The 16012-nt window shown below is 34.9% G+C and overlaps 1 protein-coding gene across 3 annotated transcripts in view; it reads left to right on the forward strand.

Moving 5' to 3' along the window:
* Positions 1-4643: 4643 nt before the first annotated feature.
* Positions 4644-16012, forward strand: part of hydin (HYDIN axonemal central pair apparatus protein) — a 68655-nt gene continuing 57286 nt past the window's right edge. For 2 of the 3 annotated variants that reach the window (XM_028448832.1, XM_028448834.1), the window contains exons 1-8: positions 4644-4777; positions 6748-6837; positions 8528-8626; positions 10128-10253; positions 11696-11815; positions 12367-12501; positions 12606-12805; positions 12933-13057. In XM_028448832.1, the coding sequence (XP_028304633.1) occupies positions 6775-6837; positions 8528-8626; positions 10128-10253; positions 11696-11815; positions 12367-12501; positions 12606-12805; positions 12933-13057 (868 nt within the window). In that variant the 5' untranslated portion in view covers positions 4644-4777; positions 6748-6774. Of the gene's footprint in view, positions 4778-5089; positions 5174-6747; positions 6838-8527; positions 8627-10127; positions 10254-11695; positions 11816-12366; positions 12502-12605; positions 12806-12932; positions 13058-16012 lie in introns of those variants that run through there. The other variant, XM_028448833.1, reaches the window with a different exon arrangement.

Here is a 16012-nt window from a genome sequence, read left to right on the forward strand (position 1 = left end):
GGGGGGGGCGGGGGGGCGCTGTCATGGAGGTTATCACAACGCACTGACGTCATTTTAGAGGTGGGAGGAGCCTACAAGAACTGCTGCTCATTCCTACTGTAGAGATTATAACACAGATGGTGTGTGCTGCAGGGTAGGGTACACACAATAGAATAGAATAGAATAGAATAGAATAGAATAGAATAGAACAATTTTAATGTCATTGCACAAGTACAACGAAATTGCATTAAATGCCCCTCCCAACAACATTCAGCTACACTTCAAAGATTCAAGCTAAACAGACACAATCATCATAAAAATAACATAAGGTACGCTAAAAGTCTGTTGGGATAAAAAAGTTCATCAGCATAACAGTTCATCGTTATAAAAGGTTCATCGGTATAATCAGAATCAGAATTCCTTTATTAATCCCAGGGGGAAATTGCTTATGTTCCAGCTACAAAAAAAAGTCACAACTAAAAGAATAAAAGGTTTAACAAAGAAAAAAGAAAGAATAAACGTTAAATAAGTGTATAATTAAGTAAAAGACTGTTAAAAAAAAATAGGGATCAGATACACACATATTACAGTAGTAGAAAATAAAGTATAATAATAATAATAATAATAATAATAATAATAATATACAAATATGATACAGATATTTACAAAAATTATACAAATATACAAATATAAATATAATAAAAGGTTAATCAGTATAAAACTGGAAGGGTATAAAAAGTTAATCAGAATGTGCATGGGTATAAAATATTAAAAAAGAGACTATTATTCATATTCATAGGAAGTTTCACTGTCACATAAACAAACATTTATTTCAGAGGCTCCAAGTCTCAAGCTACATGTGTTAGGACTTTGAAGAGAAGGAAGTGTTGGTCTACCAGTGTTTAAAAAAAACAAAATATCACCCATAGTGGAGCTCCAGTGACTGTTGAGAAAGATTGGGGTGTAACCAGGAAGTAAACTCATGATCCTTCAGTTAGCTTCCCTTTGAAGAATGCTAAATCCAATTTTCTACCAGGATGAGTAACTCACTCATCCATGAACTACAAAAAGACCAGGCTGGGAAATGTGGTGAAAACAAAGAAATGATTTCTTTAAAATAATAATTTAAGTAAACCCAATTACTTATTTGAAAATAATAAAAATGTATACTCCATAAATAATCTCTCTCTCTCTCTCTCTCTCTCTCTATATATATATATATATATATATATATATATATATATATATATATATATATATATATATATATATATATTTTATTTATTTATTTATTTTTTTTCTTTAGTCACTCCATGTGTAATCATTCCCAATCCAATGAAAAATAATAGAATTAATCATTATACAGAGCAAAGCATAGTTTCAACAACTGTTAGAGAAGTTATTCTCAAACTGGGGTCTGTGAACGCCCCAAGGCCCCCAGTGATGAACATCTGCCTTTTTGTCTGTATTCTTTGAAAATGGGGTACAGGATCTTTCAACGTTCGTTGATCTCTCAAGGAAGTTAGTCATTCATTGCAAAAGTTCATGCGAAACTGCACCTCGCTGTGGGGGTGGGACTGCTGTGACTGGTCTGCTGTATCTTAACCACTCTGGGAGCAATGCCCATAATCAGACTTTTTTTTTAATTTCCCCCTAGTGGCAGTTCAGCAAAAAACCTGGAGGTGTACGTACACCTTAAGTTAATGCGCTTTGTGTTTAACCTGGACTTCTGTTGAAAATTCTCAAATTTGAGGATGATGGTGCATGTGTTGCTGCCTCTACGAGGGATCTTTAGAGCAGACGTCACTAAGCTTTTCAGAACAGCCTCTGAATGATCGTTGGGCATTTCTTGAATACCCGAAAAGATTAAATTGTCTCACATCATGCAATATTTGATGTCTAGGACTGTTTCTTTCACCTATGTGGACACTGCTAATTAGGCCTAATGAACATTGTGATTCTCTTTTTGTAAGTAGTTTATCTGTTCATAGACGAACTCCAGGCTGACCTTCAATCTTAAAATTCCTAGTGAAGTAAGCCAAGACTTCCAACTTCTTGATTCCAGAACAGATACTTGGATATTTGTCTCCAGATTTGATGTGTCAGTTGGTCTTCTGATGCTTTGCTGGCTTACCAGACGCGCTGATATGAAAAACTTATATCATGATACATTTTTCAGGCATATTGCCCAGCCCCACATTACATTCTTGAGCCTGTTTGGGAAACAGTGATCCAGCAGTCATGGAACAGGGCTGAAGCACTAGAGAAACAGGGATCAAATCCAGTGGGAGCCACTTTTGAGAATATATGTACACTGAGAAACATTCAAAATTACTTTTATGTACAAATGTGATTATTTATGTAGAGAAATATATTATTCATAATTTTTTTTAGTAATTCATAGAACCATGAACCATGCCACAACACAAAAAAAGAAGAAAAATAATTACACACTGGTTACAGTTTTTCTCAGTGACTTTGGTGCTTTACTCACATCAATATTAACATTTGCACAGCAGTTAGTGCATTTCTCAAAACAATTAGTGCAAACTGCAAAACCTAGTGGATAACCTGCAAAAGCACGTCACATGCTCAAAATGGAATGTTCATTCCTCAAAAGCAAGTATTCATGTCAATGAAACTGCCAGTGTCATCAAAATGAGAAGTCTTGACACCATCATTTATGAACAAGATCATCAAATGGCTTTGTCATGTTTTCATTATGACAGTTTATTCTCTCATTGTTTTCCACTGCAAAAAAAAAAAAAATGCTCACGACAGCACTATACACTACTTGTACAGCCATTTGAAAACTACCGTAAAGTTACACATTGCTGTAGTTAGGGGAGTATGTGAGCACAAGACACTGAATACGTACTTTTCACATTTTTACTGTATATGCTCTTTGCAATTCTACAGCATTGTGCAAAAGAAAAATACACCACAGTCACTTATTTAGAACAAACATAAGAAACATCTTTTTGGTAGAGCTGTGCACAAATGTGAATGTACATATTGTAACTGAACATAGATAAATCATTCTGGCACATCCAGACGTTCCTGTCTGGTCACATATTTTCAACTACATCACATCACAAGGAAAGAAATACAATTGGCTTGGCAGAATTTGATAACCAGTTCAACAATTTTGTATGTAATGACTCAAGCAATGAAATGAAGACCATTTGTTTGATTGGGAACGACTATTCAGCATCCATAAATATAGTTCATTTTGACTGACATGACATAAGCAAAAGATAATGTTATAAAACAGCAGAGAATTGTATGAAAGCAACTGATACATGTTTAAAAGCATTTGCAATTAATTCAGAGAAAAGATAAATTGCTACGACGATGTGCACAAATGACTAAATCTTGTGGAGGTTGAACTAATAGTTATCAGAATTTTCATTCTGATCTGAGAAAAGCACCAAAGTGACTGAGAAAAACTGTAAGATACAGCTGCCTGTAATTATACATCTGGCCAGTAGGTGGTTTCATGTGCACATGATGAAGCGTAAAGAAATGAACCATTTTTCTAAGTGTTATGATGTGGTGAGGCTTCACCGAACCATTATGGGGCGCCGATTGTAAAGTTGCATATGCCAAAATAAGCAGAAACTTTTTGTAACATTTAGCAACAAAACATATGTGAATTTTTTTATGTTATTTTTGATCAGATTTAAGGCAATATTTGTAAATTTTGTGAAAATATACTGTCAATGTTAAATCTAAATGTTACATTCAAATATACATGTTAAATCTAAATCCAAATATTAAAACTAAATGTTAACTCTAAATGTTAAATATTAAATCTAAAGGGTGAATTTGCATGTTAGCTAAATATTTAGTTTCACCCTCAACATTTAGATTTAGCATTTAATATTTAGATTTAACGTTTTATGATTTACATTTAACATTTAGATTTCACATTTAGCATTTAGATTTATTATTTATATTTAAATGCAACATTTAGATTTAACATTGACATTATTTTCACAAGAAAAAAATGTCACAAATATTGCAGTAAATCTGGTCAAAAGTAACGTTTAAAAAAAAAAAAAAAAAAAAAAAAAAACGTTTTTTAAACGTAATTTGTTGCTACATATTTCAAAAAAATTACTGTTTATTCCAGCATGTCCAACTTTACAATTGGTGCCCCACACACCATCACCATCAAAAATCATCATAACAAGTGTGTAACAAACACATTTTAATCTTGGCAGCAGAGGGCCACCATGATTCAATTATTATTTTTTTCTATTTTTTCTCTCTAAGGGAGATCCTTTATTTTCATTTTTACCAATTTATTTCAGTGTATTTCTCTTTTTTGTTTTTGTTTATTATTTTAGTTTTTAGAATGTTTTACAATGTTGCACTGTAGTTAACACGTTTCTTTAAATACTCTCAGATAATGGTGAAGTGCAATCTGCTCCCAAAAGTGTTTGGGGTATAAATAACACTGTTTATTTTTTGTTATCGGCTTCTGCAAATTGTCATTGTGCTTTTATTATTTTACATTTAAATAAATAAATAAATAAATAAATAAATAAATAAATAAATAAATAAAAAGCAGAGGGCCGTAATGATGAATCTCGACCAGTAACAAGTGACTCAGAACATCTTGCGTGACTTGCCGCTCTCCTGTCTTAGTTCTGTGTTGACAAGTCGTCATGGTAACTCAGGCCTCTGATGTCTAATTCTTTAAAAGAGGTACTGCTGCTCGAAGAACAGTCAGGAGCGCCTTCTAATATCTTGAACACCCCGTGAAGTTTAACTTGTGGGAGTTTTTACTGAGGTACGGTTGTGTAACATCATCTAAAAGTGTGTTTATCACTTGTTTTGTGCAGTAGTTGATGTTAGTTTGTCTTACAACACTCAAAAGCCATTTTAAAATAAATAGAAATCGGAGCACTACGAGATAAAAGTCGTCATTTTATGACAATAATGTCGTAATTTAGTTAAAGTCGTAATAATTTGGGATTAAAATCGTAATATTTTGAGAATATAGTCATAATTTTAGGAGCCTAAAGCCTAATCTTTAAAAAAAAAACAAAAAAAAAACTAGTATTGGTATAGACTAGCGCTCAGAATTCCCTGTTCATGTGAACGCAACTAAAATGTCGACCACTTCCATCCAGTTCCTTCTCCACAGGAGAGGCTATTAGCTTTTTTCGTCGGAACAAGCGCAAACGTATGTAAAGTTGCTATAACGTCCTTAAACTTCAACAGTGTGATATTGATGGGTCAAAAGGCTCAGTATTTTGCCATGTGTGAAACCTAAATAGAAATATAATCTCACTAAATGCTCCACATTTTCCTCCATAACGCAGGAGTGACCGCAATACAGACAAGATCCGGTTTGTATTTCAGTTTTATTCTCGAAAAATTACGACTTTAATCTCATGTAATTATGATTTTATTAAGATTAACATTAATCACCATTACTGAGTCTGAAATAAATAACCTAATATAAGTGTTAGTGTGTCCTAAATCAGCTGAAAGGTACACTAAAAATAAATATTTATCGTCTAATTTATTTCCTATCTATTGTTTTTTTTTTTTTTTTGTTAGGCTTTATATTAATATATAGGTTTTATTATTTTTGGTTTGGGCATCTGAGCCTTTTTTTTGTGTGTCAATGTACTTCTAGATTTAAACTTTTCAAACGGTAAAATGTGGAAAAGCTTGATTTTTTTAAAAAATAATTGTGAACTACATATGTGTATAACTGTACATGGTTCCTCAGTTTTGCGTTAAATTATAATTGACAATTTTTTTTTAATTACAATTACAAAGTTAATTATCTTAACTTAAATACAATGTCATTACGACTACGACAGTGACAGATTTTTAAAATTAAAATTAATGATTATAATCACACTTGACCCCATCCCTGACATTGAAAACCAAGCAGCCATCATTCTGTGAAGGAGGCCTGATTGGGAATGAGCCACACCTGGGTGTAAAACATGAGTCAGCTAAACACAAAGACGGGCAGACTATCCGTCTGTCTTTAACCTTATTATACTTTTAGCTAAATGGCATATTCACAAATGTCGGTACACAAAACCGCTGCTTTCTATTTTTGAAAATGAAGTCATACAATATATGAAAACCATCAAACACTCCACTTATATGAAATTAAGACTTTTGATTGTGTTCTCTTCATTTTTTTTTTTTTTTTATAATGTTTTACTCTGAAGCTGTGGCTCTGTATGTTCGTTAACCCCTGGCAGTTGTTATTGCAGTATTTTGTGCTGTATTGTTTAGAAGGTGTCCCGATCCGATATTGATATTGGATATCGGTCTGATAAAAACGAATATCGGATTTTATCGGGCTGCATCTAAAATCTCCGATATGAGCGCTCCGATAAGTTTTTGTTGTTTTTGTCCCCGCCCTCAGTTGTTCCCACCATATACGGACAGTAAAAAATTACTGAAGTGAACTGTTGTTCTCTGTTTCATTAACATCACTTGATCAAGCATTTTCTAACCTCCCGCAATACAAAATAAGTAAAAAAAAAAAGTATGTATGATCCGTGCTGATATGGTATAGTATCGATATCGGCCATCACTCAAGGCTGCAATATCGGCATCGCACATGTTGTCTGCACTGTTGCTAGAAGTGTTCAGTGGTTTTATGGGTTGTGATAAACTCTGTATTCTTTCTAAGAGTATTTTCTCTTGACTTTGAAAATGAGATGATATTTAAGTGTTTATTTATCTGACAAACTTTCTACTCTTCTGCTCCTTTCACATTTACAGGCGATTTTTCCGCGATTCCAATTAGAAATGACGTCAAAGGGCAACACACCTGTGGTCCGCCGTACCAAAACGGTTGCAAAGTCAAGAAGGGTGAGTCTATCCTTTGTTTACTGCTGCTAGTTGTACTCACTTTTTTTTCTATAGGCGGAGTTTGAGATTCTTGCTGGGGGGGGGGTGAAAAAAAAAATAGAATTAAATATATAGAACGTCCCAAGATTCATGCCAACCACAATATATGTAACATAATCAATAATCCAAAAACAATTAGTAACATAATTGATAATGTTGACTAAAAAAATTAGTTGACGCATTGTTGAATGTTGTAAAGTCATGATTAAATCTTTCTGCTTAATTTTTTCTGCAGTACCATACATGAACTGCTGCAATCCAAAATGCAGCTTGAAATGTTCAGCACCTCCTGTAACTTAAAGAATGAGAGAGTAATAATAATAATAAATAATAATGCATCAATTTTATATAGCTGTACTGTAATACTGTAATAAAAACTTTTGATCACTAGAGGGGGGCAATGCCCCCTTGCCCCCCCTTTACTTTGTAATTGTAATTACCATGGAAATACAATAAAACCTTGCAATTACAATTTAATTTAACACAAAACAGGTCAATGGCTTACACATACCAAATATTAAATTATGTTTCATATTAAGTGTCAGTCAATTTTCACACTAATACAGGTGGTAAATGTTATAAGAGTTAGGGTTTAGGATATATTACTAGTCATTTTCAATATTAATAGTAGAATTTTCCAGAGTAACAATACTGTGAATTTAACTGTCTGATGCAGTGCCCGTAGGAAGTATGTATATATTTAGCACTGTAATATAGGCTAGCATGCATCTGCAGCTTGCTGAGAAAGAGAGTTAGAAATTTCTTCTGTTGATTCTTGTTTTTTATTTTTTTATTTTGCCATTGAAAGAGGCCATTATGTCTCAAAATAACTTCACTAATCAATCGATTTCAATTTGTATAGCGCCAATTCATAACATTGAGCTATGCTGCAAAGCTGCCTTTATGAAATAATTTATAAACGGTATCATTGCAGTCCAACCCTTGAACCAAGCAGCAGCCATGTTGAAAGTCTCAGCTCTGTCTGTCCCTGAACCGCAGAGATATTTAACCCACATACAGACACACAGACAGAGATTCCATGCTTTTATAGATAGATAGATGTTTTGTACAAAGAGTTTATAGTAATTGCTAAATTCCAATTCTTGTCCCTCATTGGGCGTTTACATAAGATATTTTAATAAATGTACTAAAAGGTAAATGTAAAGATGCCAAAAATGACATTGTACACACAAAAAACGCATACAATCATCACAACACTATATGACAGTTAGTGAAATTGTAATCGAACATTTGTAAATGAGAACGTAATTGTAATTGACTTTCAGGAGAAAAATTCTAATTGTAATTTATTTGTATTTGGAAAAAATGCAGTTATCTTAATCATATCTGAATTGTAAATTGACATGGATGATGGAAAACATAATTGTAATTGAAAAATGTAATTGACCCCTACCTGTGCCACCACTGCCCAATCTTATGCCAGATATCTGTACATTAATCATCAATACCTAAAATAGCATGTCCTACATTATTTTGAGGTTTAAGCGACACTGTGTGTTGTCTGTTCTGTTAACACAACTGTCCATTAGTTTTATGGACATTTTTTTCTTTTGACTTTGAAAATGAGATAATATTGAAGTGTTTATTATCTGACAAACTTTCTACTCTTCTGCTGTTTTCACATTTACAGGCGATTTTACCACAATTCCTATTAGAAATGACATCAAAGGGCAGCACAGCACTGGTCCGCCGTTACAAAGTGGTTGCAAAGGTGGACAAGCCAAGAAGGGTGAGTCAATCACTGTAAATATTGTAAATACTTGTTTTGTTGTTGTTGGACTGACTTCATAATTTATATATTCTACATTGTCATGTTTTTGTGTTTGTAAAAGTGTGTGGTGGAGAGAATAGTAATTTCGTATCTCTACTGTACATGTGTTGTACATGTAGTGGATTCGACAATTAAGCTGACTTTGACTTTACTGTTACAAGTTGTACTCGCTTTTCTCTCACTTTTATATTGTTGTTGTAATCATAATTGGATCGTACTTTGTAATTGTAATTCTATAAAAACTGTCAATTACAATCTAATTAAAATGCAAAACTGGAACCATGTTCTGTGGCTTACACATGTAGTTAACAATGATTAGAATATGATTCATGTTTCCCCACTATCTCTCACTTCTCTCGAGGATCATCTTACCATTTAAAAATGATTATTAATGACAATATAATCATTGATTAGTAAGCCTAACAAGGCAACCAAAATATTTGATAAGGTTATATATTAAAAGCTCAGCAATAGTGATTTATTGAATTTGAACTTTAGTAATTGAGAATGTAATTGTATTGTATAAATGTACTTGATTTATATCGCGCTTTATCCCTACACTGAAGTAGTCCCAAAGCGTTTTACATATCAGCTCATTCACCCATTCACACACCAATGGGACTGAGTTGCCATGCAAGGCGCTAGTCGACCTCTGGGAGCAACTTAGGGTTCAGTGTCTTGCCCAAGGACACTTCAACAAATAATCTGGTAAAAAAAAAAAAAAAAAAATAGTATAGACTGGGATTGAACCCCCAACCTCTCGATCAGAAGACGGTCTCCTTTCAAAAAATAACAATTGTAATTTCATTGTAAATGGAGAAAATGCCTGTCACCGTAATCATAACAAAGTTACATTGATCATTATAGACGTAATTGTAATTGAAAAATGTAATTGACCGCAGCTTGAAAAGCTGTCTTTGACACATTTGACCCATGCATTCTTTTAAAGATTGAACATCCAATGACAGATTGTCCTGATAATTACCTTGGCTTCTTCAAAGGGAGCAAAATCAATGTGTTGTTTCAGTGACCTCCACTCAGCAATTATAGAGCTTCACTTTTTACTTTTTACTTTTAAACTTGATTTCCTGAAGCCAGAAGGTGACTGCATCAAAGCTGATTTTTTGTTTTATAGTTGATTTATTTCTGTTTTGGAATTCAGACCAAAAAGCTTTTTTCATTTGGCTGCATTATGAAAAACACAAATATAATTTTTTTTAAGAATATTTCTCTCTTGCTCAGTAATCACTGAATGTTGCTGAGTAAAAATACCAAATTTTGTAAATATTAAATCAAACCAACTCATGTATGTTTTTAGTTCTTGTATGTTTGTGCGTCTCAGGATTGCGTGTTTTCCTATTGTCAGTGTTAACAGTCAGTGACCCATCAGGGCTAATGTAATAGTAAATAAACCGATTGTTAGTGGAGCTAACAGCCTGTGCTTTTGCTGGGATTGCAGGTATCTCCATCCATTTACACCCGGGAGATGAAACAGACCTCCGAGGAACGCCTGAACAACGCTGTGGTGCACCCGCCTCGCATTTTGGAGCTGTTTGATGACAAGAGCAGTGTTTCTTGTCAGAAGGTAAACACCAGCTTCTACTATACCAACTCTGTATTTGTAATAATGAAAAGCAGAAAAAGAGACATGAGTGAGAAGTAAAAGATGAAATATTTAGAGATGTTTCCTGTGTCTTTCTACATTACAATGAAGCTCAGGAAACAATCCTGAAGAAAAACTATTTATAACCTTTACATGTGCTCAGTGTTGCATCATTATTTGTTTTACTTTATGTTTTACTTAATGTTTGTCCTTTTTTTTACAACATTAGAACATTAGGTATGTAGTAAATAAGGTTCATTGCAACAGCAGATCTAAAATGCATTAGTCACTGACTGCACTCAAACTCCTCATTAATGCATAAATAGAAAATATATGCTGTCGGCATTTTAATTGTTCAAAGACCTGTGCTCCCTTAGTCAGCAGGCTCTAATTGATAGGCAGAGGGCAACCAATGTGACTCAGTGCTGTGCTCTTTTACAAGCTCTTTTAAACAAGTGCTTGGAGCAGAAGTGCTTTGGAAAGTTCGTAAAAAGCATTTGAACTCATATAGTGTCTAAACACATCGCACCGAGAAGGACATACAGTAGATGTGGACCTCATTTGTTGTTGACTGTAATGAGTGAAATTATCATCTTGTCATCTCGAGAGACATAAAGTTAAACAAATCATCATATAGCAAAACAAAATGATAGGTGGCTAATTCTGAATGCACTATGTTGGTAGAATTTTAGAATAGCAAGCTATGCTCTGCCTAATGATAAAGTCCCTTTCCTATACTCTTAAACGTCATTATTGCTTACTATAAAAACTGGCTTTTATGACTGAGACTCTGCTGTAGTTACTTATTTGCTTTTGAAAAGTCAAGACAATTTATACAACCTTTCAGCTTTTGCTAAAAGGTTATCAAGCTATACCTGCACTGTAACTTTACGGCCTAAAAAAAGTACCATACTTTGCCTTTTTTGGTTTTTTAAAAAAAAAATTCTTATTTTTGAAGAAGACAATTTATGGTTCATGGGATTTGCCCTCCTTCAAAAAGAATATAGTATATATAGTATATATAGTATAGTGTAGTATATATGGTATCGTATAGTATATATATAGTAGGCAGTGGCTATCCGTATGGTTGCCGTATCGATATACCGACATTCTATCCATACGCAGTGCCCCCATTTGGCCAGTTTAGGTTACGTGATTGGTCAGTCATTGGCCAGTTTTGGTCACATGACTAAGACTAAACCTGACCCTAACCCTAAAAATTGTTGCGATATAGGGTTATAACCTAACCTTAACCCTAAGACAGCAACCGTACAAATAGACACTTTCTATTTAGTAATGGTCCATGTTAACAGAGAATACAATATCACACCTCCTTCTCATACCTCAAAATCAAAGTAGTAGTGCCCGATTGCAGCGCATTACATCAGTTGTTACAGTGTCTGTGTGTGTGTGTGTGCTTTCAGACAACCATTGTAGGTCTGGATCAGGCACTTTTCCAGCCTTACCCATCTGAGCTGATCTTCCAGAACTTCTCTCCTGAACTCACTTACGAGTTACCTCTTGTTCTGCTCAACAATGACAAGGTGTGTTAATTATTTATAGATGTTCAATAATGACCTTTGCCGATATTCGATAAGTCAATATTTTCCGGCACTATTTTTCCGATATATAGATAGATTAATAGAAAAAATACATCATAATAATTAGGAAACTAATGTTACTAGTTCTACAATACACATTCAATATATATTCTTCACAAAGTTCTACTGTATATAAACAGTTTATGCATGCATATTAAACATATATATATACATATATACACGTTCACACATTTACACACATACATATACACATGCATTTACATGACATGTACATAATATTAATTATATACAATTTAATAGTATGATGTTTGATATTGGTGGAACAGTAATATTGCCCATCCCTAGAGGTAGAATATGAATCAAACCAGTGTAATCTATAAGACTGCCATACCTGGACATACAAAGTCAAAAGTAAAAGATGTGCACCAGGCTAGCTGCAAAAACCCTGATTGTGATATCAAGTTAGAATTTATTTTATTTTTTTTTCGCATTTGTGAGTTCTTTTGTAAAGTGAAGTCATTTCTGTTACTCAGGTTCCAAGATGTGTGAAGTTGGAACAAGTGGATTCGCTGTATTTTCAAGTGAAAAGACATGAGTCTCCTGGTAAAAAAGTTGCACCAGGAATGACTGCCACTTTCTCAGTCCTCTTCACACCCCAAGAGAACATGGTTGGTGCTTGGAATTTCATATTTCAAACAAATACTGAGCTTTTCCCTCGTGTTCTGTGTTACAGACTGTGTTTTAATGTATGGATTCCTTTTCCCCCCCACAGGACTATTGCCATAGTCTATTTTTTTGCACAGAAAGGGAACGCTTTGAGGTTCCAATCAGTGCCATTGGACCACGAGCCATTCTTAATTTTGGAGACGATATAAATTTGCCTGCATGTCTCGTGAAGGCGTCAACAGAGAAAACTTGCTTTGTTCGCAATGTAGGAAACTGTCAAGCAAAGTTCAAGCTTTACACACAGAGGTAGGTTTCTGTTTCTAAGGAGAGTTTGTCCTTTTTCATCTGCTGCACAGCCACAGCCAAAATCATCTCTCAACATTCCTGCCTGTGTCGCATTTGCTAATTTCCTCACAATGTTTCTTAATTTCAGTCCTTTCTCAGTGACACCCTCATCTGGGACTCTTGATGTGCACGAGGGCATTCAGGTCACTGTAGATTTCCAGCCAATCACCTCTGGGGTCTACAAAGATGAGATGATTCTCCACTACCACACTGGTGAGATAAATTCAGGCTTCAGTTAATTATAGAAACCTGTTTCTTTTTTCGGTTTTTGATGCTCTACTAACAACCCAGTTGAATACTTAGTTTGGCACAATTTTGACTTCAGTTTAGAGTGATTAATTGCAACAGATGGTTTTTCTTCATTGACTTAGGACTGAAAAGGCAGAAATGACAGAAATAGTAATGAAGAGAAGAGAATCCATAAGCTCCAGAGGGGCCTGAAATATAAGATCGATGTAGAATTAATCTAGTGTATTATGTCACGTTTGATAAATGCTAGATTTGCTAACTGATCCCACTGTCATTACTTTTCAATTTTGTGTTTCTATGACAGTTATTCTCTTTTGCAATAACCTAGTTAAAGCCTGGGCCTAAGTTCAACACTTACACTAGACTAGACTATAACATGACGTTCAGTGGTCACACGGTTTTCATGATAGGCTCAGAAGCCATAGTAATTACCCAGACACTGTAAGATCAAAGACATAAAAGAAATGTTGTCTTGTTCAAACACATGGGGACTAATTAGAGATGTGTGGAGAAAGTTGGTGGGAAAAGTCTGCTCGCATTTTTTTTCCCGTTCAGCAAAAATCACGAGGTGATTAAATGGAGCATTAAACTCTGAGACGCACTCTAGCTAACCTTCTTTTAAATTCCCCACATAAATACATAGAATGGTAAGCAGTAGAAAGCCCCTAATCACTATGATGGATTGTAAGGATTTGAATTTAAACCTAAAAGACAGAAGTGGGTTGAACTTGGCAAAGGGAATGCACTTCTGTGATCATTTTTTATGATTAATAAAGAAATGTGGCCTCCTCGCTAACTGCTGTGCGTTAAACGTAGCAAAAGGAAACACAAGGCAAATTTATTTCTATGGCACATTTCATACACAAGGCAACTCAATGTGCTTTACATGGTGCAACAGAAAACATTCAACAGCTTAAAATCTATAAGAACATCATTTAAAATCATCAGTAAAAACATTTAAAATCATCAACAAACACATTACATCAACAACATGACCAAAAATCTCCCTCTCAATCATACGCAGCAGAGAAAAAAAGTGCCTTTAACTTTTGAGCTGACTTCAGCTCTGCTGGCAGTTTGTTCCACTTCTTTGCAGCATAACAACTAAACACAGCATCACCATGTTTACTGTGAGCTCTGGGCTCCACTATCTGACCTGTGTCCATAGATCTGAGAGACCTGCTGGGTTCATACCTGACTAACATCTCACTGATGTATTCTGGATCAAACCCATTCACAGATTTATACATCAGCAGCAGAACTTTAAAGTCTATTCTGAGGCTGACTGGGAGCCAGTGTAAAGACTTTAAAACTGGAGTAATGTGTTCTGACCTCTTTGTTCTGGTTAAGACCCGAGCTGCAGCGTTCTGAACCAGCTGTAGATGTTTGATGATCTTTTGGGTGATTCCTGTCAGAAGACCATTACAATAGTCCAGTCTGCTGGAGATAAAAGCATGGACCAGTTTCTCCTGATCTTTCTGAGTCATTAAACCTTTCACTCTGGAGATGTTCTTTAGGTGGTAGAAGCTGATAGATTTGATCTGACTGCTGAATGTAAGATCTGAGTCAATCAGAACACCAAAGTTTTTGACTTGGTCTTTAGCTTTTAAAGATCGAGACTCAAGACACTCGCTGACAGCTGTCCTCTTTTCCTTGTTACCAAAGACATTCACCTCCATCTTGTCATGATTTAGTTGAAGGAAGTTTTCACTCAACCAGCAGTTTACTTTTTCTAAGCAGTCACACAACAGCAAAAAAGCAAACCTGTTTTTCTTTACCCTCGCTGATCACATCCAAACGAACTTGGGTTGATTGCATAAAACTAGTTTAGTGTCAACTTATATTAAAATATTGCATGACTAGATTGTTAGTGTTTTTGTATCTAGTATATCTATTTTTGTAATATTTTAGGTTAACTTTATATAAACAGTATTGTAATGTGACTGTTGAAGGAATGGCAGCAGTAGTGGCATTAAGATTTTATAGTGGGAGGGACCTGCACAAGTCTGTAGCACCACTTATAGCCCATCAAGAGACTATCATTTTTAATTTAGCACTTTTCCTGTTTCATTCTCATACATGTTTCAAGTCAGCAAAGACTTTATTCAGTTTAGGCAAGCAAAGAAATGTCAACATAAGCAATTTGACATTGTCGCTGTGTGCATGGAATTGTCACATACATGAATAAGGTCCTTGTTGTCAATTCAGGTGAATAATGTGTGTCATATGTCAATGTGGATTTTTAAAAGACACACTTGTGTTTCTTATGGTGTTGTGAGACAGGACTCTGCTGGACTCTACAGCAGGCACTTTTTTGGGGACTTACCATTAATAAACTCCACTGATGGAGTGGCTCCAACATTAATGGTCACAAAAAAACCGTATTCATACAATCTCTACTTTGTGCAATAACCGGCAGTGACTGATTGAGTTAGGAGATGGTTTTGCAGCCTACTGAAAGAATTACGGGAGGGGAAGTGAAGACAGGGTGGTGGAGAGAAAGGATGAAAGCTAAGCAATAAGCTGCAGCTCTCCCTGCATGTCAGCAGCTGTCATAACATCCAGATGCTGCAAGATAATTGCTTTTCTCTCTGGAATTCCCCAATTCATTGGCCAATCTCGCTCATCTTCTCTTCTTCTGTCTGTCTGTCTTTATCTGTCTAAAGATTTCTTGCAATTTTTTGATTGTGATTGTAGAGAAAATCACGCTTTGTGTTGAAGTGTGTCCGTTTATGGCAATACTTTTAGCCCTTTGTGTCACTGGGCATGATGGGATTATGTAATACTTAGGAGCAGTCATTGAAATCTGAGCCTCTGTGTGTGCTAGTGTGTATTGTTTTGTTTTTCCTAACTATAGCCTGGTCTTAGTTATTGCACTTTTTTCACTGTATCCTGTTTTTTTTTATTTTCCTGCTGTCA

The sequence above is a fragment of the Gouania willdenowi genome, chromosome 6, assembly GCF_900634775.1.
Source record: "Gouania willdenowi chromosome 6, fGouWil2.1, whole genome shotgun sequence".
Classification (NCBI taxonomy): Eukaryota; Metazoa; Chordata; class Actinopteri; order Blenniiformes; family Gobiesocidae; genus Gouania; species Gouania willdenowi.